Source organism: Microtus pennsylvanicus, chromosome 10 (genome assembly GCF_037038515.1).
Source record: "Microtus pennsylvanicus isolate mMicPen1 chromosome 10, mMicPen1.hap1, whole genome shotgun sequence".
In the NCBI taxonomy this organism is placed as follows: Eukaryota; Metazoa; Chordata; class Mammalia; order Rodentia; family Cricetidae; genus Microtus; species Microtus pennsylvanicus.
The window spans coordinates 49391172-49418167 of NC_134588.1; the positions used below are offsets into that span (position 1 = coordinate 49391172).

At 41.4% G+C, this 26996-nt stretch overlaps 1 protein-coding gene across 1 annotated transcript in view; it reads right to left on the reverse strand.

The window, feature by feature from the left end:
- Positions 1 to 26996, reverse strand: part of Axdnd1 (axonemal dynein light chain domain containing 1) — a 75433-nt gene that overhangs the window by 23804 nt on the left and 24633 nt on the right. Inside the window, exons 12-17 of the mRNA XM_075989549.1 lie at positions 22936 to 23037; positions 20589 to 20752; positions 19195 to 19270; positions 17459 to 17693; positions 14660 to 14861; positions 10130 to 10223 (exon numbers count right to left, since the gene is read on the reverse strand). Coding sequence (XP_075845664.1) covers positions 10130 to 10223; positions 14660 to 14861; positions 17459 to 17693; positions 19195 to 19270; positions 20589 to 20752; positions 22936 to 23037 — 873 coding nt within the window. The remainder of the gene's footprint in view (positions 1 to 10129; positions 10224 to 14659; positions 14862 to 17458; positions 17694 to 19194; positions 19271 to 20588; positions 20753 to 22935; positions 23038 to 26996) is intronic.

Consider the following 26996-nt stretch of genomic DNA (forward strand, 5'->3'; position numbering starts at 1 on the left):
ATGTGTTGCTTTCATTGGTTATGAATAAAGCTGCTGTGGCCTATGACAAGGCAGAATATAGCCTGGCTGAAAGAGATAAAGAGAGAGAGTAGGCAGAGTCAGAGAGATGCCATGTAGCTGCCAAAGGAGACAGACACCAGATCCTTACCAGAAAGCCACAGCCTTGTGCCTAAACACAGATTAATAGAAATGGGTTAATTTAAGATATAAGAGTTAGTTAATAAGAATCCTGAGCTAATAGGCCAAGCAGTGTTGTAATTAATAGAGTTTCTGAGTGATTATTTGGGTCTGGGCAGCTGAGAAACAAATGAGCCATCTCCACTTACAAGGCCCCACCATCTGGGGAATGGATCCACATAAGACCTAAAAAAGCTTAAGAAAAAAGAGAGAGAGAGACAGAGCCAGACAGTGGTGGCACATGCCTTTAATCCCAGCACTCAGGAGGCAGAGGCAGATAGATCTCTGTGAGTTTGAGGCCAGCCTGGCCTACAAGAGCTAGTTTCAGGACAGGTACTAAAGCTACACAGAGAAACCCTGTCTCAAAAGCAAAAACAAACAAACAAACAAAAAAAATCAAAGAAACAAAAGAAAGAAAGAAAATGGGAGTCAATTGCAGTTTCTTGGTAGTCATTTTTTTCAGATAGACTCTGTTTGCTGATAGTAAACAGAGGCATGGCTGCTTTAAGAGAAGGCTTCCTGACTCAACATTAGCGCAAAAACTGTATGACTTCTTTAAGAAACAGCTTCATGGTTCATGATGGAGCACAAATTCTGGCTCTTTCAGGAGGCCCTGCTCTTAAATGGGGTTTGTGAGCTGCAAGCTACTAGTTGCTTAATAGTGATATAGACCTGCTGCATCTCTGGATCTGGAGCTGGTGCTGTAAGAATGCCTTGCAGAAGTGAACATACCTCTACCATGGTGGACAGGATAGAGCCAACAGGCAGGACCCAGAGTTGGTCCTAGCCATGCCTATTTAACATTTTTTTTTTAAAAAAAGTGCTCCTGGTCAAAAAATGATTATAGATATGCAATAAAGACAGATTCAGATGGAAAAAGACCTCTAAATGGGTCACAGTGTTGTATAAATGTACATGGGCTTATGAAAGAGAAGAGTACAGAAAGCCATAGATTAAAGGGGTAAGATAATTAAATATTAAAAAGTAATAGAGTTAAAAATAAGGCACATAAAGATAGAATATACACAGAGAGTCTGAATTATATATATATTATTGTATTTTCTTTGAAATTTTTTGACTATGAATGAGCTAAGTACAGAGAATATTTCATTGTACAGGCTGCTAAGCTAAACCAACATACATATCTTAAAGGTATCTTGACTTCAAAATTTGAGTCTAAGGATATATTGCTTTGGAAAAGAGATTCTGCTTTTGTTTCCACAGAGGATGGGAACCTGTGGATTCCTTCCAGGCTAAGGTGGTTTGATGTAACAAGTTCCCCCAAAAGGTCTCTGTGAACCCTAAAAATAATTTTTCCCAACAAACAGCAGGAAATAGTTTGGAGAAAAAATATGCCAAAATTCCCAAAATGATTAACTATAAATGTTTGTTTTCATTTAAAGGGGGGTATGATATAGAGATGAATATTTTGCATTGGTATGGTTCTTTTCCTATTGATATAAATTTAAGGTTGATTTTGTTACATTTTGTATATGTATTTCTTTTTTTGTTTTGTTTTTTTCTTTTTTTTTATTGAGAAAAGGAAGAGAAAAAAAAAACAAGTTTCCACCTCCTCCCAGCCTCCCACTTCCCTCCCCCTCCTCCTACCCTTCTCCCCCTCCCCCCACTCCTCTCCCCCTCCCTCTCCAGTCCAAAGAGCAGTCAGGGTTCCCTGCCCTGTGGTAAGTCCTAGGTCCTCCCCCCTCTGTCCATATCTAGGAAGGTGAACATCCAACCTGGCTAGGCTCCCACAAAGCCAGCACATTGTGTAGGATCAAAACCCTGTGCCATTGTCCTTGGCTTCTCATCAGCCCTCATTGTTCGCCATGTTCAGAGAGTCCAATTTTAACCCATGCTTTTTCAGTCACAGTCCAGCTGGCCTTGGTGAGCTCCCAATAGATCAGCTCCACTGTCTCAGTGGGTGGGTGCACCCCTCATGGTCCCAACTTCTTTGCTCATGTTCTCCCTCCTTCTGCTCCTCATTGGGACCTTGGGAGCTCAGTCCAGTGCTCCAGTGTGGGTCTCTGTCTCTATCTCCATCCATCACCAGATGAAGGTTCTATGATGATATGCAAGATATTCGTCAGTATTGCTATAGGCTAGGGTCATTTCAGGTTCCCTATCCTCAGCTGCCCAAGGAACTAACTGGGGACCTCGGCTTGGGCTCCTGGGAGCCACTCTAGGTTCAAGTCTCTTGCCAACCCTAAGATGGCTCCCTTAACTAAGAATTGTGCTCCCCTATCCAACCTTCCTTTATCCCAATCCTCCTTTTTCCCCAAGTTCCCTCCATCCTCCCCTTCTCCCTTTTCTCTCCCCATTTCCCCTTACCCCCATCCCACCCCACCCCCAAGATCCCAATTTTCTCCCCGGCAATTTTGTCTACTTCCCATAGCCAAGAGGGTAACTATATGTTTTTCCTTTGGTTCACATTCTTACTTAGCTTCTTTAGGATCACCAATTGTAGACTCCGTGACCCTTATTTATGGCTAGAAACCAATTATGAGTGAGTACATCCCATATTCATCTTTTTGGGTCTGGGTTACCTCACTCAGAATAGTGTTTTCTATTTCCATCCATTTGCATGCAAAATTCGAGAAGTCATTTTTTTTTACCGCAGCATAGTACTCTAATGTGTAGATATTCCACACTTTCTTCATCCATTCTTCCATTGAAGGGCATCTAGGTTGTTTCCAGGTTCTGGCTATTACAAATAATACTGCTATGAACATGGTTAAACAAATGCTCTTGTCATATGATAGGGCATCTCTTGGGTATATTTCCAGGAGTGGTATTGCTGGGTCCAGGGGTAGGTTGATCCCGAATTTCCTGAGAAACCGAAACACTGATTTCCAAAGTGGTTGCACAAGATTGCATTCCCACCAGCAATGGATGAGGGTACCCCTTCCTCCACAGCCTCTCCAGCAAAGGCTATCATTGGTGTTTTTGATTTTAGCCATTCTGACAGGTGTAAGATGATATCTCAAAGTTGTTTTGATTTGCATTTCCCTGATCACTAAGGAGGTTAAGCATGACCTTAAGTGTCTTTTGGCCATTTGAACTTCCTCTGCTGAGAATTCTCTGTTCAGTTCAGTGCCCCATTTTTTAATTGGGTTGATTAGCATTTTAAAGTCTAGTTTCCTGAGTTCTCTATATATATTGGAGATCAGACCTTTGTCTGTTGCGGGGTTGGTGAAGATCTTCTCCCAGTCAGTAGGTTGCCTTTTTGTCTTGGTGACAGTGTCCTTTGCTTTACAGAAGCTTCTCAGTTTTAGTAGGTCCCATTTATTCAATGTTGCCCTTAATGTCTGTGCTGTTGGGGTTACACATAGGAAGCGATCTCCTGTGCCCATCTGTTGTAGGGTACTTCCTACTTTCTCTTCTATTAGGTTCAATGTGTTCTGACTGATAGTGAGGTCTTTAATCCATTGGACTTGAGTTTTGTGCATGGTGATAGATATGGGTCTATTTTCATTCTTCTACAGGTTGACATCCAGTTATGCCAGCACCATTTGTTGAAGATGCTTTCTTTCTTCCATTGTATACTTTTGGCTCCTTTATCAAAAATGAGGTGTTCATAGGTTTGTGGGTTAAAATTTGGGTCTTCTATACAATTCCATTGGTCGACTTCTCTGTTTTTATGCCAGTACCACACTGTTTTCATCACTGTAGCTCTGTAATAGAGTTTGAAGTCAGGGATGGTAATGCCTCCAGACAATCCTTTATTGTATAGGATTGTTTTGGCTATCCTGGGTTTTTTGTTTTTCCATATAAAGTTGATTATTGTCCTCTCAAGATCTGTGAAGAATTTTGATGGGACCTTGATGGGGATTGCATTGAATCTATAAATTGCCTTTGGTAGAATTGCCATTTTTACTATGTTGATCCTCCCAATCCAAGAGCAAGGGAGGTCCTTCCATTTTCTATACTCAATTTCTTTCTTCAATGCCTTAAAGTTCTTGTCAAATAGATCTTTCACTTCCTTGGTTAGAGTTACCCCAAGATATTTTATGTTGTTTGTGGCTATCGTGAAAGGTGAAGCTTCTCTGATTTCCCTCTCTGCTTCCATATCCTTTGTGTATAAGAGGGCGACTGATTTTTTGGAGTTGATCTTGTATCCTGCCACATTACTAAAGGTGTTTATCAGCTGTAAAAGTTCTTTGGTGGAGTTTTGGGGGTCGCTTATGTACACTATTATATCATCTGCAAATAACGAAAGTTTCACTTCTTCCTTTCCAGTTCGAATCCCCTTGATCCCCTTATGTTGTCTTATTGCTATTGCTAGAACTTCAAGCACTATATTGAAGAGGTATGGTGAGAGTGGACAGCCTGTCGTGTTCCTGAGTTTAGTGGGATGGCTTTGAGTTTCTCTCCATTTAATTTGATGTTAGCTGTCGGCTTGCTGTGTATATGTATTTCTGCTCTTATTTAAGGTATTGTGTTTGTGCAGCTCATTTAAAATGTAATGTATAGTTAAGAAATTCAGATTAATAGATAGTCATCTGTAATAATCAAACTTGTAATGATGTTAGTTAGGTTTTCTAAATATACAAAGATATATTTCAGTTAGGTAGATAATCTTCAACACTTCAAAGACCTACAATATATGGGACTTAAAATATTTTAAGAACTTTGACTTTTCTTGACAGTGAGACATGTCTGCTTCTGGAAGCACCAATTACTTCAGAGAGGTTGACAGGCATTGAATAAACTCCTTATGGAATTTGCCTTCAATGTGACAAGGCTAGCCATTTGGGCAAGAAACTGTTCTTGCCTGGACTACTTTATGGTATGCTATATGAACTGGACACACAGGACCCACAGAAAAGTGACTGCTGATCTTTCCAAAAGATGGGATTCCTTCATAGTTCCTGCTTCACAGAAGAAACTGCAAGACATTCTGCAGGACACAGAATAAAGAAACAGGCAAAAAAAAAAAACAAAAACAAAAACAAAAAAACAACCTTCAAATTTCCTGTTTCATGGAAAAGTCTGTTGGACACTATGGGCCTGTAGGCCGAATATGGATGCCCTAATATTACAGAAGAACTTTGGGTGAATGTCTAAGCAGCAAAATGTCTCTGTCAATTCCAGAGTTTTGGAAGTTGCTCACAATGCACTTCCCATTTACTTAGGTAGTATTATATCCTTCTGGAGTTTTTGAAGAGTTGAAGACTGATAGTTATAGTTTTCCTTAGTTGTTATAAAAGATAAATTAGACATGAAACTTTAGACTCACAAAGAAATATTGTAACTGTAATTCTTGTTTGATACTTGTTTTGTTATGTTAAAGTTAAAACCTTCCTTTTATTTAGACAGAAAGGGGAGATGATGTGGGATGTCCTTCTGTATGTATTGCTTTTATGGGTTAATGAATAAAGCTGCTTTGGCCTATGTTAGAGCAGAATAAAGCCGGGCTGCTAGAGATGTAGAGAGAGAATAGGCAGAGTCAGAGAGATGCTATGTAGCCTCCAAAGGAGACAGACACCAGATGCTTACCAGTAAGCCACAACCTCGTGCTGACACACAGATTAATAGAAATGGGTTAATTTAAGATGCAAGAATTAGTTAATAAGAAGCCTGAGCTAATAAGCCAAGTAGTGTTGTAATTAATATAGTTTCTTTGTGATTATTTGGATCTGGGCAGCCAGGAAAACAAAGCAGATTCTCTGTTTACACAAAGTGCATTATGAACAAAGTCTGAGAACCTCTGTATCACATAGTCCTGGTGGAGGCTGAGTCTCAAAAATAGGAAACAAGGAACTTTCTAAGGTACACAGCCAAGGTAACATACTCCTCAGATACCTGCTTCTTGCTCTGTTTACCAAGTTCCCAGTTTTCTCTGGGCTTACATAGCATCTATCTGGACTCTACTTTCTTTTTTAAAGATTTATTTTATTTTTATTTGTGTGTGTGCATGTGTGTATATACATGCGTGTGCACAAAGGTGTGAGGTTCCCTTGGAGGCCAGAAGCCATCTTTGGACACGCCCCCCCCCCATTTGGAGTTATAGGCCATTATGAGCTGACCAATATAGGTGCTGGGAATTCAACTCTGATCCTCTGCAAAAGATGCAAGCTCTCTTTGCCACTGAGCCATCTCCCCAGCTCCTAAGATTTTAGTTTCCACTGACTTTAGGTTGTCCCCTTTCCCAAGATGCTATAGTACTTTCTAAATATCTCTACTATTATTCACTTATACTTCTATCTTCTCAGTTGACCTGGATGTCTCTTTCAGGCATAAACCATTGTGTTTATCCCTTAATACCTTAAAGTCTTTAGCAGGGAGTAAGTAGGTACTCCATGCTTGTTGAATGGATAAAAAGCAAATACATCACTTATAGAGACAGAGGCAAGCAGATTCCTGTGAGTTTGAGGTCAGCCTGGTGTAGAGAGTGAGTTCTAGGACAGCCGGAGATACTCTGAGAAACCTTGTCTCAAAAAAAAAAAAAATTAAGTACATAAAACATGATGCCTTCCTCTCAATAAGAGGGAAAAGGTTGTGAATGACCTAAAGCAGTGTTGGTTAATGTGTATTTCGCACACAATGCATCAGGACAAGGGCTGATCTCGCCTGAGGAAGAGTTAAGAGACTGCTCCCTCTCTTACCCATTCCATCTGCTCCCACCATTTCTAACAGTTCTGTCACATGCCAATCGCCTGGGTTATACTGCCATGGAAATAATTCATTTTTGCTTACCTAAAACATCAATCTATCTTGAACCTTCCTTGGAAATCAACATAAATAGATACTATTATCTTCATTTCCAAGTTATATGATAGACATTAAATGGCAGAATCAAGGTCATGCAAGTAATCATAGTGAATTTAAAATTAAGATAGAAAATCAAAAGATTATCATTTATTTCCATGATTTTTAACAAATAGAAAATGAATATTATCATTGTTATACTGAAACAGATTGGCTGTAATACTGATTCAGAGCTCTAAAGGCAGAGGTCACTGAAGAGTGTTTCTCTTTTATGAATCATGTTGTGGAATATTAGTTTAAGATGTGTTACATTTGTGTATCCTGTGGACTATTTGTTTAATGATGTAAAGTGCATTGCATTTACTTAACTCTGTGAAGCTGTGTTAATTTGCCTGTCTAAGACACCTGATTGGTGTAATAAAGAGTTGAATGGCCAATAGCAGGACAGGAGAGTGATAGACAGGGTTGGCAGGCAGAGAAAATAAATAGGAGTTGAAATCCAGGCTCTGAAAGAGGAAAGGGGAGGGAGGAAAGGAGAAGGAGAGGGAGATGCCAGGGGCCAGTCACCCAGCCACACTACCAACCATGGAGTATGAAGGGAAGAAAAAAAATGAAGAAAGGTAAAAAGTGTAGAGGCAAAATGTAGTTAACGAGAAACCAGATAATTTAAGTTAGAAAATATTGTTAGAAACAAGCCCAGCTAAGGCTTGACATTCATAAATAAGAATAAGCCTCTGCATTTATTTGGGAACTGGGTGGCAGACCCCCAAAGTGAAAAAAAAAGTCCAACTACAGAACCAACTTGTTCCAGGTACACTTGTCTCTTCAAGGGCAAGCAGCTACTTGGGGACTTAGCTGATGTTTAAAAGTAAAAGGAAGGGAGGGAGGGAATGAGGAAGGGAGAGAAGGAAGGAAGCAGGATGGGGTGGGACAGGCCTGAAATGGTAACAGTCTGAAGACTATAGAAGTAGGATCAGGAGCTAGAGGCAAGTCTGGGCTACACAAAGAACTAAAGGCCAGCCTGTGCTATGTAACAAGACCCCAATTCAAAAATAATAATAGTTAATTACCTCATTTTTTAAATAATACTTAATTTGCCCCTTCAGAATATAAGTGAGAGCTTGGTGCACATGCAAGTTCTCGGTTTAGTTCCCAGCACGGAAAAACAAAATTGTGTGTGTGTGTGTGTGTGTGTGTAGTGTAGTGTAATAACAAGTAAATGAAATATGCTAAAGAGAAGTTATTTTGTTAATCCACAGCTGTTAGCAGCTCCATCTCAGTGTGAATTGGTTGGTGGAAAGGATCATAGAGCAATAGATCAGCCTTACTTATTTACATGTATGTGTTATGTGTGTGTATTAAGAGAAGGTCTTACTTTGTAGCCCAGGCTTTCCTGGAACGTGTGTGTGTGTGTGCGTGTGCACGTGTGTGTGTGTGTGTGTGTGCACGTGTGTGTGTGCATGCGTGTGTGTGTGTGTGTGTGTGTGTGTGTGTGTGTGTGTGTGAAGACAAGGTCTTATTTTGTAGCCCAGGCTTTCCTGGAACCCACTGTGTAGCACAGGTTGGTTTTGAACTCATGATGATCATCTTCCTGTCTGAGCTTTCCAAGTGCTGGGACTACCACACCCCTCTGAGTTACTTCTTTACACAACAGCCTGAAAGTGACTTTCTAATCTGTTATAGAGTCTTACAAATAGAAAATGATTCAACGAACTGAGAAGCGTTCATAAACTGCAGAAAGCCTACTCTGGCTACTGTTTGCATGAAGAACAAATGGACATGGTGGCAGGTGGAAAGGAATCCACTGCATAATCCACAGACTCAGAAATGAGCGCCATCATGTAACAAATACAGCTAATGATGAGCATCACTTCAGATCTGTGCCTGTGAGCTGTGGTGTCTGCCAAAAGGCATCAAAGTAAGCTAAACTCTGGAGCGACCCCCAGAGGCTTTATGGTGAACTCCACCTGCAGTTACAAACGCTTAAGAAGCAGGGCTGGAGAAACCCCTGATTTCATCAGTGTTTTGAACCATTTCAATATTATTTTAAAATATTGAGTTTTTAAAAAATCTCTTTTGACTTTTGTATATGTTTTATAACAGAAAGCATTTTAATAGTTCAAATGTGCAAATTAGTAACAAGTTAGAAATAACTTTTTCTTCAATTTTTCTTGCTAAGAGAATTACAGAATAAAGCACTTGCTGCACAAGTCTGAAGACCAGAGTTCAAAATCCTGGTAGAACCTGGGTAGGCACAGAGACCTGCTGTGCCCCAGTGCTCAGAAGAAATCCTGGTAGAACCTGGGTAGGCACAGAGACCTGCTGTGCCCCAGTGCTCAGAAGAAACAGGATCCCCAGGGCAAGCTGGCTAGTTAGACTAGCTGAGTTAGTGACCAAATCCTTGAGGCCCTGGTTCTGTGAGAGAGTGCTCCTCAGCAAACAGAGACTAAGGAAGACATTGACCAACCACCTGTGACCTCTACACAAATGCTCATATAGATACTTGCAAACATGCATACACAATACAGACAGGCACACACCACATACATGGGTAAGAAAGAAGAAAAGAAGGAAGGAAGGAAGGAAGGAAGGAAGGAAGGAAGGAAGGAAGGAAGGAAGGAAGGAAGAAAGGAGATAAAAGAAAAGAAAAAGTTTACAGACAAATGATGCAGACAGGCAAATAGCACAGAGCAAATGGAACACAGGGGCAAAGGGACAACAGCCAAAACTGGCGGTGGGGAAACGGAATAGAAAGCACAGCTGATGGACAGAAAGACAAACTCCCCCACTCCCCGAAGGCATTGCCAGTCTCTCCCATCTCCTCTGTGGACTAACTACACGACAATATTTCAGTGTTAACAAAGGAGCACATAAGGGCATTTCCAAGTGCTCCTATGACAAAGGGTGAATTCTAGAATACAAAGGAAATAAATACATGACTCCATGGATCTAAACTCCTAACAGTAAATGGAGCACTTTTTGACGAGGGTTGCTATAGCAATGTCATGAGAGTCTAACAGTGCTAGAATGTTCTTCCTTGTGTCACAAGACAAATATTGAGTCCTACCATGGGATGCCCACTCTGATAATTTTTTAAATTCTCCATTGAATAATTTGAATAATTATTATATAAGCTTCCAGTTTGCACTTCCAACTGTCTACTTCAGCGGGGCCCTGTTTTTCCTTAAAGAAAATCCCCCAACCAAAGCACAATCGAACCCTGCAAAGTCATACAAATACATACATGTCGAAGAAGTTCAATGTTACCATTGGTGATTTCATTGTTTATCTTCAAAAGCCATTGTTGAATCATGTCAAATATATGTCCTTGGAGTGTCCTGTAGGGAAAAAAAACAGGCAAAATAAACACAAAAAACGTGAGTCGAATATACAAGTCACCGTCAGTAAGATGAAAGAGGGACATGGTAAGTGTGAGTATCGAGAAGATTTAAGAACTTAGGCAAAAGTGACTCAAAGCCTTGAGCTCCTGATAGGTTGGTTAGGTTGAGATAGCCATCCTAACTACTAGACAGATGTCAACTAGCATGATGCCCTAGGGACATTGTACAGTCTACCTGCACAATTCTGTCTCCACTGTAAACACACATGCTGTTCACTCCTGCGCTAGGAGGACCTTCTTGTGCAATGCTAATTAACTTTAAAAATCCTCTCAGCGATTGGCTTCTGGCATGACTGTGCAGAGTCAGCACAGCCTACTCCCCAATGAAAACAATAAGTTAACTTTGAAAAACTAAACTATTGAAAACTTCCAGAAATGATAAGAAAGAAAAAAATTTCAAAAAACAACGCTGAAAACGACATAAGTTTATGGAAAAATAATAATTAGCAGAAAGTTCAACAATTTCCAAGCAGAATAATCACAGAGATTCGTTAACAGAGACATCAAAGTGAAAATGCCAGAAGTCTCCAGGATGAAGACACTGCTTCACAAAGCAAACCTCAATTCATTCAAAAGCCAAAGTCACGTAACTGAATGAAGTTACAGTCAACAAATGGAAGGGACTGGGAAACTCAAACATGTGAAATTTAAATGAAAATGGGTCAGCAAATATTAACTCAAGATTAATCATCAGGTACTTTTTAGAGGTTAATGCAAGTAAGGAGACCATAGTGTAACTCAGACATCCTTAGATGGGGATTGATAGCTTCAAATATTAAACAAGGGTCTCAATTCCATGACCTAATGGTTCACCTTAAGACCATGGGAAGGGCTGAGAGGGTTCCCTAAGTGACAGACAGAATGAGTGGTCAATGTGTGCCACACTATGGATGGAGGAAGTGGTGAAGCACTAAAAATAATAAAATAAAAAGTAGGATGAAGGAAATCATAATTGTAATAAAAATCAATACCCTAGAGCACAGAAAGACTTTGGAGAAAATCAATTAAAATGAAAGGAAGTTCTTTGAAAAGTTAAAGCTTTCTATTGCTGTAATAAAACATCATGACCAAAAGCAACTTGGGGAGAAAAGTTTATTTCAGCTCTGGAGGCAGAAACTGAAGCAGAGGCCACTGGCTTGTTTCCTTGGGCCATGTCAATCATTAATCAAGAAAATGCATTATGCAGACTTGCTACAGGCCAATCTTATGGAGGCATTTTCTCAATTGAGGGTCCCTCTTTCAAAAAGACTCCAGTTTGTGTCACCTGACAGAAAATTAACCAACACAATAAGTATTTATCTAGAATTGCCAAGAAAAGCTGAGGTGAGGTCCAATGACCGCATTCAGAAATGAGAGGAGGGGCACAGTGTTGACTTGGAAACAAAGAATTGGGATATGGCTGTAGCTCAGATGTGGTTTGAATGTGTCCCTAAGTGATCACTGTATCAAAAGCTAGTTCTCCATACAGTAACATTAAAAGACAATAGAACCTGGGGCTGGAGAGATGGCTCCACTGTTACTTGCTGCTCTCCCAGGGGACCCAGGTTCAATTCCCAGAACCCACATGATGGCTCACAACCATCTGCAACTCCAGTTCCTGGGGGCTGATCCACTTTTCTGACCTCTGTAGGTACCAAGTACACAGACACACATGAGGGCAAAACACCCATACATATAAAGTTAAAATCAAATCATTTCTTAAAGAATAGTGGAGACTTTGAGATTCAGCTATGCAGGCCGGGGGTCGCCAGACCGTGCAGGAAGCACACCGGAAAAAGGTATGTGGTCGTTACTAGACGGAGTAGCCCATGTCTGCGCATTGCTAGATTTAAGAGCAAGATGAAGTCGAGAACTTTACAAAGCAGGAGAGAAATACGAGAATCTGTCCTGGAGGGACTGGCTGTCAGTGAGCAGTGCTAACCCAGACGAGGGAGAGATGGTTCAATATCAGCTCAGAAACTCTGCAAGCGCTGCCAGCCATGGGTACTCTGGAGAACAGAGGAGAGAGACTTCAGAGAGAGGTTGCACACAGGACACCTGAAGAAGCCTGGGACCCTCTGTGAACTGCCCTCTCTGGAAACGCAACAGACACTACTAGGTAAAGAAAGGTCTTTCTTTGAGTTGGTAATCGGCAAGGTGGGAACTTGGCCAGAGTCGATCCTGCAGGGCAACTTCAACACAGGAGTCTGAGGACAGAATGGTCGCACAGGGCACTTGCAACAGGTCCTAAAAGACATCCCAGAGGTGTCCTTCAGGACATCTGAGAAGCCACTCACTGACCAGACTACACAATAATCTTATCTCCCGAAGGAAGAGCTCAGGTGAGAAGTGTTCAGAGGTATGGCAGGCTTCCGGGGGCCTGGGAAGGAAGACCAAGAGGCTCAGACAGGAAAGTGAGCCCAGCAGACCTCCAAAAGGCCAGACTGCCTTTATAGTGTCTACTCCCACCCAACTCTCTCCGCTCCATCACAGTCACCCCCTCTTTAGTTATACCCAGTATCAGTAAAGCTAGCCAACTCCGCCTTCCACTGTTCTTGAGCTGGGCCCTTCCTGCCCACCCCCACGTGGTTTGTGGTTTGCGGTTTGCATAAGAATGGGTCCCACAGGCTCATTTATCTGAACTCTTAGTCACCAGAGAGTGAAAGGATTAGGAGGTGTGGCCTTGTTGGAGGAAGTGTGTCACTGGAGGAGGGAGCTGAGGTTTCAAAGGCCCATGACAAGCCTGATGTCTCTATCCCTGCCTGCAGATCTATATGTAGCTCTCAAATGCTCCAGCACCAAGCCAAACTGACAATGGACTAAACCTCTGAAACGGCAAGCCAGCCCCAATTAAATGCTTCCTTTTATAAGAGTTGTTGGGGTCAGTCTCTTCACAGCAGCAGGAGACTGATTAAGAAGACACCCTTTATTATTCTTTTTTATTGCCCTCTCCCAGAGAACACCAGCTGCCCAGTCTGTGGTATCCCTGTTTCTCAGACTTCCTAGAGCTGGGAATATCCTTACCTCATTGTACTCCCTTATCTCTCTAGTCAACCAATTCTCATCCAACATGGCCTCATGGCCCTCCTCAACTCCTCCAAGTTTCCTTTCTCTCCCTTTTTTTTCTCTCTCCAATACTAGCTACTGGTCTTACCCTGAGGGGAGTTCCTTTTCTTTCTTTCTTTTTTCCTTCCCAAATGTAACTAATGCTAATCAATGCCACATAATACTATTAATGCCTCCTCCTAAAGTGCATTTTGATATGGGCCTACATTTAACAGTGATTATTTTGCAGACAGCCTTCCTTTCATATGAACTGTTTATAATGGGAAAAGCAGAAAGAAAGCATATTAGTGGCGGATTAGGGCCATAGGAGGGGGAAGGGGTATAGGCTAGGTGGGTTATATAGTTTGACTGTGTTTTTTTTTTCTTCCAGGGGTTCATGTTTTTGAAAGCTAGGCTTTTTGTGTGGTCATGAAACTTTTAAGGGTATGGCCTACTAACTGGTAATTAGGTCACCGGGGTACTCCATGAGATTCTGGGTAGTTCCTACAAGAAGGAATTGTTGGAAAAGAATGAACTAGATCCCTCTGACTTGCCATGTGATTCCCTCCCTCCTACCTGCATTCCCGCCATGATGTCATTTGTCATGAGCCCTTGACAGAGCCAGCACCATGCTATTTAGACTTTCAATTTGTGAAACCGTAAGTAAAAATAAGTCTCTTTTCTGAAGAAAGAGCCCAGCCACCTGTATTTCATGGTGTTGGACTCTAGCGTCCAAACACCAAGAAGGAGTCAACCCCAGAGACCATCTCACACACCACAGCCGATGCAAAAGCATGAGGATTTTATTAATTCTGTCATGACAGGGTCCCTCAGCATTCGGGAAGCCGAGAGACCTCGAATAGCGCATACAGTTTACTTTTAAAGGGGCCACAGAAGCAAGGGGGGTTGTTCTTTGACTATTCTGATTGGCTTATTTGAAAAGGCTATTATCAATAATTGACTGGAGAGCTGTTGCCAGATCAGATGAGGTAAGAGGTCATTTTGACCCCGTTTCCCAGGGGACCGAACCAAAACATACGTATATGGGTAATTGTTCAGGAACTGAGTACGTGCGAGTGTAGCTGTTAGGTCCTTGGTTCCCAGGGGAGGAGGGGAAGCACTATGGCACAGAGCCTGAGAGAATTCAGAATTGTCAAAAATGGCTTTAGGATTGTCTTAAAGTTTTACAATGGCAGTAACAGAAATCTTATTTCACCATAACATACAAAGCTTCTTTTTTAGAAAAATAAAAAATAAGGTTTTAAAATCTATAAATACACTGAGACTATTGAATTATTAGATTAGAGCTTTAGACACATCCACCCCAAAAAGAAGAGCCTGGGAACTTACACGCCAGAATCCGTGTCCAGGTACTGTGGAACGGTACCAATAATGTTTAACAGTGTGTCCAACTGAAACTTTATTTCATTGATTTTCTCATCAATTTCAGCCCACTCTTCAGGAGGCATAGCAGAAACTTCTAGGAGGTTTTCTAACTTGAAAAAACACATGTCCAGAGAAACAATCACGTTTGGAAGAACTTTGGAGATACCTAGAAAAGTGAGGGAAGGAAACATTAACAAATTGTTTGTAATATCACTGTTTCAATACTAGATTATAAAAATCTAGGCAAGGACAGATGCCCTTGAAAGACTCATCCCTGAAAGAACCGGAATTGGCACAAAAGATTCCAAAACCAAGTTCTCAGCACAGAGGATATGTGGTTGCCCCAGAGGGAGTGAGGACAGGGAATAAGAGACAAAGACAGGAGACAGAGGACCAGGGAGAGGGGAAAGGGAACATGGGGGAGGGGAAGGGTATTTGTCCCTGGGGGAGACAAGAAGAGAAGAGAAGAGAGATGTGGCCCATGGGCAAATGACAGTTTATAAAGGTTAAATGCGAAACACTGTTAGGATGAGTTGGTTTGTTTTGATTGGGCGTGTTAATCAGGGCAGCTGAAAGGGAGCTTTTGATTGCTGGACTTCAATAGTTTGACAGCTGGATCTTGGTAGTCAGCTTCGGGAGGAGGACGTAATCAAATAAGGGAATAAACCTTGGTGGCTAGCTTTAGGAATGTGGCCCAGTGTTTTTTTTTTTTTATCAAGGCTGAAGGGATGGGGGAGAAGGGCAAGGCTGACGAGAGCCCTGTTTGCCATGCTCCAGCCTACTAGAACCCATAGATTTCTAACTAAACAGCAAGTAAACGCTGCAGTAAGTGCCTCTGTACCCAGTGGGTGCTTCTTTGGTGAGCTTGTGTTCTAATTTCCTTGCTTTCTCTGTGGAAAACCAAATGCATTAAATCCAGAAATACCAGCTACAGTTTTCTGTCACTCTCTGAAGAGAGGAGTGATGATGAGCAGCTTCTTCCCGAGACAGTCAATGACAGGGGAGTAGATGTGGGTCTGCAGGTATTTCTTGGTCTTTGACTGGGTCTTCATGAAATCCACAGTTTCTAGTCATGGCAACCACTATACTCTAAAGGCCTGAAGGATAGAGCCTGGATCCCACTGTTAACACAGTTGACTATTTCACAGTGAGGTCACAGAAAAATACCTTCTCTGTCTCATTTCATTTTTAAAACATGAAGAGAAAACCCTGTAGTGATATTTCATTTATATTTTAATGAATAAAGCTTGCCTGAAGATCAGAGTGTGAAACAGCCACACTGGCCAGCCATATAAGCCAGGCAGTAGTGGCACACACCTTTAATCCCAGTAGCCACACTAGTTAGCTATAGAGGCCGGGCAGTGGTGGTGCACGCCTTTAATCCCAGAATTAGAGAGGAATATAAGATGGGAGGAGACAGCTCTCAGCTCAGTCTCATTCGAGATTCCTGGAGGCAGGATCACCATTTCGGACTGAGGTAGAGGTAAGAGCCAGTGCCTGGCACCGGGATTAAAAGCACGCATCACCAGCTTTTTAACACAGGTACTGGGGATGTGAACTCAGATGTTCCTGCAATGCAGCAAGCACTTTCCATGCTGAGCTCTCTCCTCAGCCTCTACATTCTCTTGAGGGAAAAGATTCATCACCACCTTCTATAAAATATCTATTCCAACGAGTGTGGATATACCCTACTTTTGGAGTTTCTTTCTGTAGCAGGCTTTCTCGGACTGCCAGCCCCCAAATCATGATTCAAACTTACTATTAGTTATGAATGCCCAGCTCTATATTATGCTTGTCCCACTGGCTCTTATAACTTAATTTAACCTGTTTATCTTCGTCTCTGTTTTGCCTTGGGCTTTTTCCCTTTCTTTCATTCTATATGTCCTACTTTCCTGCTTCCTTGGTGTCTGGGTGGCTGGCAGCTGCCAGACTGGCCCCAGGAGTCTCCCTCTCTTTCTCCCTTGTTCTCTGCTGAGCCTAGATTCTTCCTCCTACTTATTATCTCTCCCTACCAACTATACCTATCCCTCTACTGTCTAGTTATTGGCCATTCAGCTTTTTATTAGACCAATCAGGTGCCTTAGGCAGGTTAGGTGAAACAGCAATACATCTTTACATAGTTAAAGTAATATTCTACAACATAAACTAATGTAACATAACTTTACATAGTTAAACAAATATTCCACAACACCTTTCATCTACTACTTTTAGCTTAATTAAGGGTTAAAAGTTAATCATATTTCTTGAGAGCATGCCATCTAACAGGCACTAGTTACAAGAAGGAAGATAGATAGGTAGATATGATAGGTAGATAGGTAGATAGGTAGATAGATAGATAGATAGATAGATAGATAGATAGATAGATAGATTACTGGGAATTGAACTCAGGACCTCTGGAAGAACAGTCAGTGCTCTTAACATCTGAGCTATTTCTCAGTGCCCTTTCTGCTTGATTTTTAAAACTGGGATGGTTTGTACTTATTTCTTAGATTTTAATTTTTGTATATATTTTAAAGATTTATTTTTTTGTTTTTATTAATTGTTTTTATTGGGCTTTATTTTTCTCTGCTCCCTTCCCTTCTTACCCCATCCCCTTCTACTCTCTCCCATAATCCCCACGCCCCCAATTTACTCAGGAGATCTTGTCTTTTTCTAAGATATTCATTTCTAATGAACTCTTTGGGTTTTAATGATATTCAACACTGTAATTACTGTTAAGATTCTTTACGATGCCAAGAAATCCCATTTTGCTTGTTTGCTTACCGTTGTCACCATTTATTCTTATTTCGTACTCTTTGTAGAGCATGCTAATGTTTTTTATCATTTCCTCCATGTACTCATGCTCTGGGGGAAACACCCCATCCATGTTCTTATGGCGACTAAATATCGCAAACCCAATGTCTGTCCAGTTCTCCTGTAAGCGCCTGATGACCTTGAGAGAGTCGTATTTGGCCAACAGAGAATCCCCTGAAAATTTTTCTTTCTCGTCACTCATCAGCTAGGAAGGGAAGCAGAGGGGAGAAGAGCACACTATTATTCCAAGTCTGCGCCCGGCCTCCATCCCCGTGATTCTTAAAGATTCTGAGAAGTCATCTGCTATTGTCATTGTCTGCACATTTCTTCTTGTAAGATTCTGGGGTTAAAGATACTCAGGCTCAAATTCTTATTCTGCCATTTGCTACCGACAGAAAACTCAGTTAATTATCTTCCTAAGCTTTGATTTGGGAAAGTGTGAGATGGGAATCATAAAACCTCTATCATGAGCTGTCAGAAAGAATACAATAATGTATGAATTGCATTTTCAGCCTGACAAGTACTTAATAAACTAAATAAGAATTATTATCTCTAATTAAGTATTTTTTAATTTTATCCATATGTGTCAAAACTACCAAAAAAGAGAAATCACTAAAGTAAATACACTCTATGTAGAAAGGCAAACATCCTTGGTCTGAAGATTATTATGATCAAGTCATTCCAGAAGAAGAGGAAGTGACTGGGCACAGTGGTCAGTGCACACCTGTAGTCCCAGCCCTGAGAGGCAAGGGGGTGGGAAGGAACTCCAGTCTGGTCTCGGCTACATCATGAGCTCAGGATCAGAATGGGTTATTGGAAACCTAGTCTCAAAAGCATACACAAAAATCAATTCTTGAGCTTTGTATGAGATTTCATTAGGTCATGAATTTAATATTCCCTCTTAACTCAATGACATTATACATTTTTCTTTGTCCCACTACTATAGCACAATAGCATAATAGTAGTCGAGCCTGCACATTTGGCTCAGTGGGATAGGACTGAGCCACACCACTGAGCCATATCTCTGGCCTCATAATGGTGACTTAGTACAATTTATTTTTCAAACTTAAAACTTTTTAGAAAAAACATTCTAATAATGTGTAAAATGTAACATGTATGGCACATACACAGTAAAATACAGCCTGACCTTAAAAAGGAGTTGATTCTGAAACATGTCTGAACCTTGATGGCAATACTGAGGGAAATAAGGCATTCACAGAGAGATCAATACTAGAACCGTCAATTCACAGAGAGTAGAATAATGCTTGTCAGGGGCTGAGGGAAAGCAAGCCCTGGATTTATTGTTTCATGAGTAGCAATTTCGTTGGAAAGTTCGACCATGTAGCAGTGCGCATGCACTCCATGGCATTAACCTATACACTTCAGTGGCTAAAACGGTATTTATGTTATATATATTTTCCCATGACTGATAAAAATGTAATTAATTTTAAAAGTGCAGCTTGTCCTTTACACGAAAGCTCAATATGAGGAGAGCAGAAATGATACTTACACTGGGAGGAATTCAACTGCGACTCAGCCTCTCTCACCGCACAGCCTAGCTAGGTTGGTTTTTTCTTTGTGTGTGAGTGTCATTCATAAACCTTGACGTGCCTTTCTAAAGGATAAAATGTGGCTCAGCTGCAGGTGCGAGCCATCACACTTGCCACCAGCCAGTAGAATGGCAGACTATTTTGAGGAAGTCTTACCCTATAAAACTCCTTGAAGTCGATAAGGATTGAAGCGAAAGGGTTCCCCTTATCAGAGGTTACAATCTCTTTTCCACTGGAAGAAGAACAAGAGAGAGGTCTCAGAACAAGACACACACAAAGGAACCCAGAAGTCCACACGTGAACAGCAACATTACCTGTTAACTCCACCACCTTTCAGGACAGCCTCCAGGCCCAGCCCTTCTTTTCTGGGAAGTCCTCTTCAAATTAACAATTAGAAATAATAAACTCTGATTCTAACTAGTCAAGTTATGGGGCTTAAAGCCTTCAGGGCATCTCTTTAAAGAGCAAGCTCTCATCTTGAGAACCCGAGACCAGGGCATCCTAAGAATTCCTGCCAAACAATAAGTTACTGGACAGGAAGCTTGACAGATGAACAATTATGAGAACATCAGGTCAGGAGTCCCAACTTCTTACCAGAAGGGCCCTTTCATTTCTCTGACATGTACAAGGAAAAAGCTGTTTTATCTTTATTCTTTTATATTTTATTGATTTGTTTGATTTTTTAAACAAAAAAATAACCCTTTTTGGAACTTGAAGACCATTTTATTACAGGCAAGCGAGCTGAAAATCCCAACAGGTGCTGGCAGGAGGAAGACGGAGAAGAGGAAAATGTCATTGGAGCTGACTTGGAGGTTGTCAAGCGGATCTAGAAACAGGGGAGGGCAGAACAGTGTGCAGAAAGACAGCGCCAGAGGCCAGTGTCAGGAAAAGCATCCTGGAGCTCTTGGCTAGTAATGGAAAAAGAGTCAGAAATGAGGAAAAGCCAAAGGTTCAGTTTTTAAATTAGAAATCAGAAAAGTAGGTATACTTAGCAATGAAGATCTGCAAGTGACGGCTTGAAGAATATTTATAAAAACAGGGGCTCACTATGTAGCAGGCTGGCCTTGAACCCATGATCTTTACCTCCACCTCATGAGGGCTTACAGGTGAGAGCTAGCACAAGGGAGCAGACACCTGGGCTCCCCTCGCTGCCAAGTGAGCTGCACGAAGCCACTCGTGGTGTATCAACGTCGGTTTTCAGAATTTTCACCTCCACTAATTGGGAAGTCTTCAAGGGCTTTGAAAAACTGAAACCACTACATTAAATTTGAAATAGAAATGGTACTTAAAATGTGCCTCTGTGTCAATGCACTCATGGTATAGCACAAGTCTTCTTGGGCACCTTTCTAGAAACTCACTCCCAGATGCTCCAAGGGCGATCAGGAGGGCTGCACATGTGTTCAGCACTGGAAAGCACCTGCGTTCAAGGCCCAGGAAGAGATGTTCTTACCTCCCTGCAAACTCGGTGCTAGAGGAATTAATGATGGGGCTGGCTGCATTACCAGACATAATGTAATAAAATCAAAAAAGCAAGATTCTTGTACACCCACATGTTAGCACTGAAGAACTGCTGCCATTGGAGAATCCCAGCTTTCACAGTTTGGGATTTTTCCTTTGTGGATTCCTCCGTGTGTTCCACCTCATGCTTAAATCTGTTCACTAACCTTTTCCATTTTTCTGTCAACTTCTGCAGCACTGCAAGGTCTGCAGTGTCCTAAAATACACAGAATCAAGGTGTTCATTTATTCATATAACAAACATTGATTGACATATACCATTGAATCACTAGAAGAACTCACAGGAAGTGGGTCAAGTAGTTGGAAAGATAGTTCTCTTTTTTTAAAAAAATATTTATTTACTTATTATGTGTACAATATTTTGCCTGTGTGTATGCCTGCAAGCCAGAAGAGGGCACCAGACCTCATTACAGATGGTTGTGAGCCAACATGTGGTTGCCAGGAATTGAACTCAGGATCTTTGAAAGAGCAGGCAATGCTCTTAACCACTGAGCCATCTCTCCAGCCCAGATAGTTCTCTTTTTGAACACTGTCAGAAACACCATGGCAATGGGTTTTCTGTGGGACATATTATTAGTAACAAGAATTTTCCCTTTGCAACAAGAACCTAGTTTTCCCACAGGGTTTTTGCAGGGGCAAAATAACTTACTGGCAAGGACAGAAACGGGAAAAACAGGCAGAACTGAATGTGAATTCTAGAAAGTGGCATTATTTAGTCTAAAGCTCATTTTTATTATCCATAAAATAAAGACACTAATATATACCTCAGAGGACTATTTTAACAGTTAGATGACAGGAACTGGAGAAATGGCTTGGTTGTTAAGAATGCTTACTAATCTTCAGAGAGCTGGCCTGGGGTTCTATTCCCAGCACCCATATCTGGTGACTCATAACTTCAGTTCCAGGGAAGCTGATACCCTCTTGTGGCCTGAGGGCAACTGCACACACATGGTACACATAAACTCATACAAGCACACACACATGTACATAAATTTAAAAATAAGTATTTTGACTGGAAGGTGTTCCTCCCTTGCAGCCCCTACTCTCCGTAGTTCTTTCTCACATTTCCCTAATAAACCTATGTTTGCTATGCTCAAAAGGGAGGAGCTTAATGACTGGTGTAAATGCTTTGACTTGATGAAAACGCACTAATGCTAGTTTATTTTCTCTCTTGGGGATTGTCTTAGTTATGGTTTTTATTGCTGTGAAGAGACACCATGACCACAGCAGCTCTTATAAACAAAACATTTAATTGGGGTATCTCGCTTACAGCCCATTATCATCATGGTGGTGAACATGCAGGAAGACATGGTTCTAGAGCTGAGAGTGCTGCATCTTGCAAGCAACAGGAAGTTGACTGACTCATTGGTTGGTATCCTGAGCATAGGAAACCTCAAAGCCTGCCCCAACAGTGACACACTTCCTCCAACAAGGCCAAACCTCCTAATAATGCCATTGCTTTTGGGGGTCATTTTCTTTCAAACCACCACAGTGATCAATACATTTTCTCATAAAATTGTCTAAGAATGTATCAATAATGTCTCCTTCCTCCCCCTTTTCCTCTTCTTCCTCCTCTCTTTGTAGCCCAGGCTGACCTCACATTTATGGCCCTCCTGTTTCAGCCTCCTGTGTTGTGGAATATTACTTTAACTATGTAAAGATGTGTTACATTTGTTTATGCTGCATTTGTTTAATGATGTAAACATGTGTTGCTGTTTCATCTTGCCTTCCTAAGGTCTAATAAGGTCCAATAGGAGGCAACAGAGTGATAGGTGGGGCTGCCAGGCAGAGAGAACAAGTAGGAGAGGGAATCTAGGAGAAGATTCAGGAGAAGAGAACAAGGGAGATAAAGAGGGACAGACAGACACAGAATAGGAAATACACAATGAAAGAAAGGTTGAAAAAAAAGCCCCAAGGCAAAACATAGATAAAGAGAAACAGGTTAATTTAAGTTATAAGAGCTGGTGGAACAAGCCTAAGTTAAGGCTGAGCTTTCATAATTAATAAGTCTCTGTGTCATGTTCAGGAGCTGGTTGGTGGCCCAAAAGCAAGCCTGCCACACTCCGAGTTCTGAGGTTCCAGGCATGCACCACCACAACCAACCACCACCTCTTATTTTTCTTTTATCTTCTAAGCACGAATAATAATAACTCTATGAAACTCTGGAGTGTCATTAGCCTTAGATGTGTTGCTTTGATTACAATGGAAGACAATGCAATTGAGAGTCTTTATTCCTTCCCTTATATTTTCATTCTACCCACAACAAAGCATAACTATAGAACTGTACTTAAGAATCTACAGGTTTGGCAAAGCAAAGCCTATGGCGTCAAAACATAACACTTACAGTCATTTTACCCGTGACTTATGTAACAGGATTTACCTTAGTTGACAGCATTATAATGAAATGCTTGGCATATTTATTCCAGCCTTTTTCATTGAGGTAGAGTTTTTTAGCCAGTATGACTCTATTTCTTTCAATTACCTATAAAAGATGTACTATGATCAGGAATCTAAAACATTTTTAAACACTGTAATTTACTTATAATGTTTTCACATGTTGATTTTTATTCAGTCATTACTTCAATCAAAATTTCTTACTTTAATAATCTGAATCACAAATTTACACATTTCTAAGGACTACTGAACTGGAAGTACATTAGAGTTCAGGACTTCCGGGTAAGACGGAAGACCATAAACTGCCCTCCAGATAAAGAAAAGACAGATTAATCCTCACAGAAAGGACAGCTTCAGGATTTCACAAAGACAATGATGAAAGACCACAAAGGAAGCCAAGCTGCCTAGAGAGATGACCCAACAGATAAAACCTGAGGACCTGGGTGCAAATACCCAGAACCCAGGTAAAGGCAGCAGTGTGCACTTCTGTGTGCCCCGTACATCTACAGCAAGATGGGAGCTGGATACAGGAAAGTCTCTGGAAGCTCTCGGGCCAGCTAGCCTAGTGTTTACAGTGGCAGAGCGAGAGAGAAAGAGTGAGACAAAGACAGAGACCCTCTCTCAAACAAAGTGGAAGGTGAGGACCAAAGCCCAAAGTTGTCTTCTGACCTCCACTTAAGCAAAGCAGCATGTATATGCTATATCCTCCTCCTCCTCCTCCTCCTCCTCCTCCTCCTCCTCCTCCTCCTCCTCCTCCTCCTCCTCCTCCTCTTCTTCCTCTCTCTCTCTCTCTCTCTCTCTCTCTCTCTCTCTGTCTCTCTGTCTCTCTCTCTCTCTCTCTCTCTCTCTCTCTCTCTCTCACACACACACACACACACACACACACACACACACACTGAATAAAAATTAAAAAGAAAGCAAAGGAGCCAATCTGAACACAGCTCTCCCTGCATCCCAACCCAAACAGAAAACTCGGCCAAGAGGTGAAGCCAGTAGCCCTGGTGCAGACCAGCAGGTCCACCCACAGGACAAGCCCACAGTCTTCACAAACCTCAAAAACTGCTGCAGGTTTTGGTGAGGCAGGGATTTTTCTGGCAGACAGATCAGTAGAGGACAAGAATTTCATTCTGTCTCTCTCTGTGAGTTGGGAGACAGGAACTGGGTGCCATTTTGAGACCTAGTGCCTAAAAAATAGGCTACCCTGGGTATCTTCCTCGGTCATTCTACAAAATGCATTTACATTATTGTTAGTGTGTAAGATAGTGGGGATGCATGTCATGGTGCACACGAGCAGATCTGAGAATGACGAGTTCTCCTCTCCACCTTTATGTGGGCTCTAGGGGCTGAATCAGGTCATTGGGTTTACGTGCCAAGTACTTTCACCCAGTTAGCGATCTCACTAGCCCCTGCAGCTTATCTTTTGATGCAGGTCTCTCACTGAACCTGGTTAGCATGCTGTCTGTCTCGGCCACCACCCTGGGCTGGGCTTACAGACGTGTCTACCCCTGGATGTTTCACATGGACTCTGGGAACTGACCTCGTCCTTATGCTTGCATGACAGGCACTATGCTGACTGAGCCATTGTCCCAGACCCTCTTTTCTGATTTTAAAGGAAATAATTTCTGTTTTCCCCATTTATAAAGATTGATATGGTTTGTTGAATATAGCTATTATCATGTTGAGATATGTTCCTTTTATTTCAGTCTCTTGATAACTTTTATCATGAAGGGATGTCGAAGTTTTTTAAATGCCTTTTCTGTATCTAATCAGACAACTGTGATTTTTGTCTATTTATAGGATATATATATATATGATTTGTATATCTTAAACCAATCTTGAATCACTGTGGACGAAATCAACTTAGTCATGATTTTGATCCTAGTGTATTCTTGAATATAATTTTAATATAAATTTACGTGTCTATGTTTTTTTATTCTTGAATATAATTTTAATAAAAGTTTATGTGTCTATGTTTTCAAGAAAATTGGTCTAAAGTTTTTCTATTGTTGTGTCCATACCCAGCCTTTGTCCTGGGGTAACAGGGGCAGTGTAGAGAGAGTCTGGGGATGTGTCATTCCCTTCATATTATTAGAATAGTTTGAAGAATGTTGGTGTTAGTTGTTCCTTAAATGTTTGGGAGCTTGGCAGTGAATCCATCCTTTCTTGGGCTTATCTTTGTGGGGTTTTTTTGTTTGTTTTTTTTTTTGGTTGGTTTTTTTTTTTTTTTTTTGAGATAGGGTCTCACTATGTTGTCCTGGCTGACTTAGAACTTGCTATGCAAGGTTGGCCTCAAACTCTCAGAAATCCACCTGCCTCTGTCTCCTGAGTGAGTGCTGAGATTAGAGAAGTGTACCATCACACTTGGCCACAGAGATCCTTTTGGTACTGCTTTAATCTTATTCTTAATTTAACTTTTGGTAAATCGTATATATTTAGGAATTTATTTTTCCAGTTCATTTGCTTTGTTTTTTAAGGTCTCATGGAGTCCAGGCTGGCCTCAAACTCTCTTTGTAGCTGAGGATGACATTGAACTCCTGATCCTTGTACCACTATACCCAGCTTATGGGGTCCTGGGGATCAAATTCAGGACCTCATGAGTGCTAGGCAGGAACTCTACCAACTGAGCTACATCCCTAGCCCACACAGTGTCCAGATGTTTTGTAGTTTTTAAAGTATCCAAAGTATTTCCTAATCCTTTGTATTTCGTTGGAATCTACCATTAATGTCCCGTTTACACACACACACACAATTTTAACATAAATTCAGGAATAAGGCAAAAGTGCTCAATGTCATCACCCTTATTCAGTACAGTGGTTGAAGCCTTAGCTAGAGCAGTAACAGAAGGGAAAGGAACAACAGGAGGAAGTCAAAGTGTCGCTGCTACATATGACATCGTCCTGTGTGTGACAGATGTGGTGGTTTGAATGAGAATGGCCCTACAGTCTCATGTTTGAGCAGTTGGTCCCCAATTGGCAGAACTGTTTGTGAAGGATTCGGAGATGTGGCCTTGTTGAAGGAGGTATGTCATTGGGGGCAAATTTTGAAGTTTCAAAAGAATGACACAATTCCCTGTGTACCCTCTTGTTGACTGAGGTTTCTGTTCTGCCTGGTTCCCAAAGAAATCACACGGAGGTCTACATTAGCTATAAATTGATTGGCCTAGTAGCTCAGACTTTTTATTAACTCTTATAACTTATTAGCCCATTATTCTTATCTATGTTAGGCACGTGGCTCAGTACCTTATTTGGCAGGGCAGTTACATCTTGCTTGCACTGTGGCTGGGTCGGGACTACAGACTAGGACTTCCTTCTTCCCAGAATTCTCCTGTTCTCATTGACCCACCTCTACTTCCTGTCTGGTTGTCCTTCCTATACTTCCTGCCTGGTTACTGGCCAATCAGCATTTATTTAAAATATAATTGACAGAACACAGACCATTGCCCCACACCACCCTCTCTCTGCCTCCTTGTTTTGGATCAGGATGTGAGCTCTCAGCTGTTCCTGTCACCATGCCTTTGTTCCACCATCATGGACTCTCACCCTCTAAAATCATAAACACAACTAACACTTTCTTTCATAAGCTGGCGTGGCCATGGTGTTTTGTCATAGCAATAGAAAAGCAACTAAGTCAGAAGTTGGTACCAGGAGGTGTATTACTGCTATGACAGACCTGACAGCGTGATTCTTTTTAGAGGAATGTGGAAAACTTTGAAACTTTTGACTAGAAAAGAGGTTGAATGCTATAAGCAGAGCTTACTAGGCCATTGTAGTAGGAGTTTGGAAGACAGTAGTGCTGAGATAAATGTGGACTAGAGGCACGGCTCCAGGGGTTTTAAAGGGAAACAATATTAGAACTGGGGTAGAGAATATTCTTGTGATGTTTTGGCAAAGACTATGGCTTCTTTCTGCCCTTGTCCAAAGAATCTGCCTGAGGCTAAATTTAAAAGTAATGAAGTAAATAATTTGATAGAGGAGATTTTAAGACAGCCTAATACTGACTCTGTCGTGTGGTTATTAGTAATTGCTCTTATGCAGGTCTATGACGAAA